Consider the following 2,968-nt stretch of genomic DNA (forward strand, 5'->3'; position numbering starts at 1 on the left):
ATCAGCATTCAGCATTTCCAAAGTCCTTTGTACATGACAGATACTTCTGACATGTAATTGCACTCTTAACAATGTCTTTGATTTGCAAAGAAGAAAAAGCAATTTCTCGAAAAAATAGGAATCTTCTCATGAAGACTTGATTTCGATATGACACAACATCCCTCTTGCGTGATAATGGATGCTACATCAACCTTGATGCTGATTTCCAAATGCAGGGAATAGCTGCTTCTCATAACTCTCCAGTGTTTGTAGACCTGTTCTGAGAGACGGCCAGGAGAGGGCGACAGAGGGACTTATGAAGAGCAGGTACCAAGTCATTTAAACAAATGATCTTGGAGTATTTTAGTAGATTTCTTAATCAAAGCAAAACATAATTTGTTAATTTTCTTTTTCATAGTTGACACCAAGTTTTGCTTGCTTAGTGCTCTTCCTGAGGCATCTCCTCCATCTCCTCGGTCTCAACGTCGCCCTCTATCTGCATGGAAGTGCTAGGCTCTGAAGGCTGCTCTTCCTCCTCCATGACCTCCACGTTCTGGGTTTGTTCTGCTTCCTGCTCTTCCTCTGGATGTCCCATGTAATCTGGGTCACTCCGTGCTACCTCATCCTCTGTTTGTTCACAGTCCTTGTCCTTCTCTTCAGCTTCATTCAGACTTGCTGGCTGTCCATGTTCAACAACGTGGTCCCCATTTACTTTTGGGCCATAGAGTTCACATGGGGACTGAACACCCCCGATGGCTCCTATTTCCTCTCCAGTTGACCTTCTGTGCTGTCTTGTGGGTGGGCGTCTTTTGAATGATAATCTTGCACGAGTCTGTGTGGAAACAACAGTTTAGCATAACAAAAACTTTTGATAACTTTGACACTGCTAGGAATCTATATTCAACATCAATGTATTTATATCATAAAATTATTTCTGTCAGTGGCACCATATGCGTGAGAGCGCCGCACAAAATGGTACCTAGGGACTCTAACTAGGCTAAGGGGATTACATCTTCAATCCCCCATCGCAGCAGCACTCATGCACTACAGGGGCATCTTGGTCCGGCTTATCCAAGGACTGCTTGAAGACAAGATGCAGAGCACACGCTGAGAAATACGTCAACGAGGAATGGGACCATGTGTCCGGTTGTGACGACACCTCTGTCGGTGGATAGCGTGAGAAGCACATAAGGGTCCTAAATATGGCAGCAGCTTGTGTTTTTCATTTAATGGCCCAGGAGTTTCAATTTGCACCAAAAAAAAAAAAAATTAGACTACTACCAACTCAAAACAAAGCTTAGAAATGATGATATATGGTGCTCTTCAACACGACACATATCACAACAATTCAAGTGCATTATTAGGAAACGTTGTAACAGATAGCTCAGATCTATTCATCCTGTTTACCTTGTTGAAGTTGGGCAGCGGGATGCCTTCAGGAGGGCTGTCGAAGCTGATGGGATCCTCCTCTTCACTGGACAGATGTGAGGTCAGCGGGCTGTAGGGGACAACGGGGGACAACGGGGTGGGCTGCAGCCTCACCTCAGGACTCTTGGGTGAAGGCAGCAGAGCAGTGGGCGACAGGGCAAGATTTGCCTACGAGAAAAAGAAGATCCTGAAGCATGGACACTATACTCTCTTTAGAACATTGTTTTTTAATAAGACTAAATTGTAAAACAGTGTAATGTAAATTTAAACGTCACTTTTCAAAGTCACATGTTTTTAGAGAGCGAGCCATACATTCTACAATATAGTAATTCTATTTTTGAAATATAACAAATAAGTAAAGGGAATATTAATCCATGCCATGTTAATTCAAACATGGATATATTATTAAAATATATTAATTACACCTTAAAATGTCTAGCTTTTTGTTAAAAAAAAAACTAGTAAACGGATGTGCAAATAGGACTTTGCTCAGCTTGCACCTGTCACCATCCTATTTTGTAAACTCACCTGCTCTACATACATCCTGTAATTCTCTTTTAGGCGTTACAAACAACACCTGTCATATTCACACTAAAAACTAAAGTACATAAGAAATCAAATTAGTCTCCAAAACATTGTTTAAATTTAGATTAGAGTATCCTACCTCCACTGGGGAGAAGAGGAAGAGGGAGAAGCGGCAGCCCTTTTGTCCCATGGCTGCCCACCGTGTGAATTGCTAACTAATGGAACGATGGTGGTGGAAAAGGAAAGAGAAGTTGGAGCCTCACTAGAGGCGGGGTGGCCTGTGATCCCATTAGCTCATTTATCTGAGCCGATTGTGGCATCCAGGACAAACCCTTCCTCTTTTCTCAGCATGCGATGAGCTCAGGCACCCGTGTCAACTGAACAGTGGGGGGCAGTAATGCTTTACATTATCAAAGTGTCCCGATTATACATACGCTTGACTACTTCTGCCTGTATATTACATCCTATATAATAACATGTAAGACTGAGTCTTGGTGAGAAATTGTTTGGTTCCTATTTCTCTCGCAAAATATTTAAATGTAAGATGCACCTACCTGAAGTTTCTCAATAATGGAGGAGTTCTTGGTCTTGACATTAAAGGGATTTGATGAGATGACAGCTTTCTGCAAGAAACCAGTCAGACAAATAATGAAAAGACAAAAATCACAAAAACATCAGAACCCCCCTTTTAAACACGGAAAGCTCACCCTGACTAGCAAGCGCATTCACCACATTAAGTCTGAATATTATAGATTAAATTGAATATTATAGATTTAATTAATCAACTATTACATTACATGCTTGTTATGTATATATTGTTGCACTACTACTGTGTCTTGAGCTCTGGTTTGTGTGAAAGAAAGATAGGTTGTTGTAGTTTGAACGAGAGCAGCACTAACCCACTGAGGCTCTGACTCAGATCAGGGGAGCACCGGTTCAATTCCACCTTGACAGCCACTGCATGTCCCCGTGTCCTTGGGCAAGACACTTCAACCCAAACTGATCCAATGGGGATTGCCCATAGTATTGAGGGAAT

General features: G+C 41.9%; 1 protein-coding gene across 1 annotated transcript; it reads right to left on the reverse strand.

Annotated features, from left to right (window-relative positions):
• Positions 1-6: 6 nt before the first annotated feature.
• Positions 7-2,579, reverse strand: LOC104948297 (capZ-interacting protein; the record flags this gene model as incomplete). Its single annotated transcript, XM_010774495.1, has 3 exons — positions 7-811; positions 1,387-1,575; positions 2,487-2,579. Coding segments are annotated over 3 exons (675 nt in total), but the record flags the coding sequence as incomplete, so codon positions are not given.
• Positions 2,580-2,968: the final 389 nt, after the last annotated feature.

The sequence above is a fragment of the Notothenia coriiceps genome, unplaced genomic scaffold (assembly GCF_000735185.1).
Source record: "Notothenia coriiceps isolate Sejong01 unplaced genomic scaffold, NC01 NC01_scaffold00014045, whole genome shotgun sequence".
Lineage (NCBI taxonomy): Eukaryota > Metazoa > Chordata > Actinopteri > Perciformes > Nototheniidae > Notothenia > Notothenia coriiceps.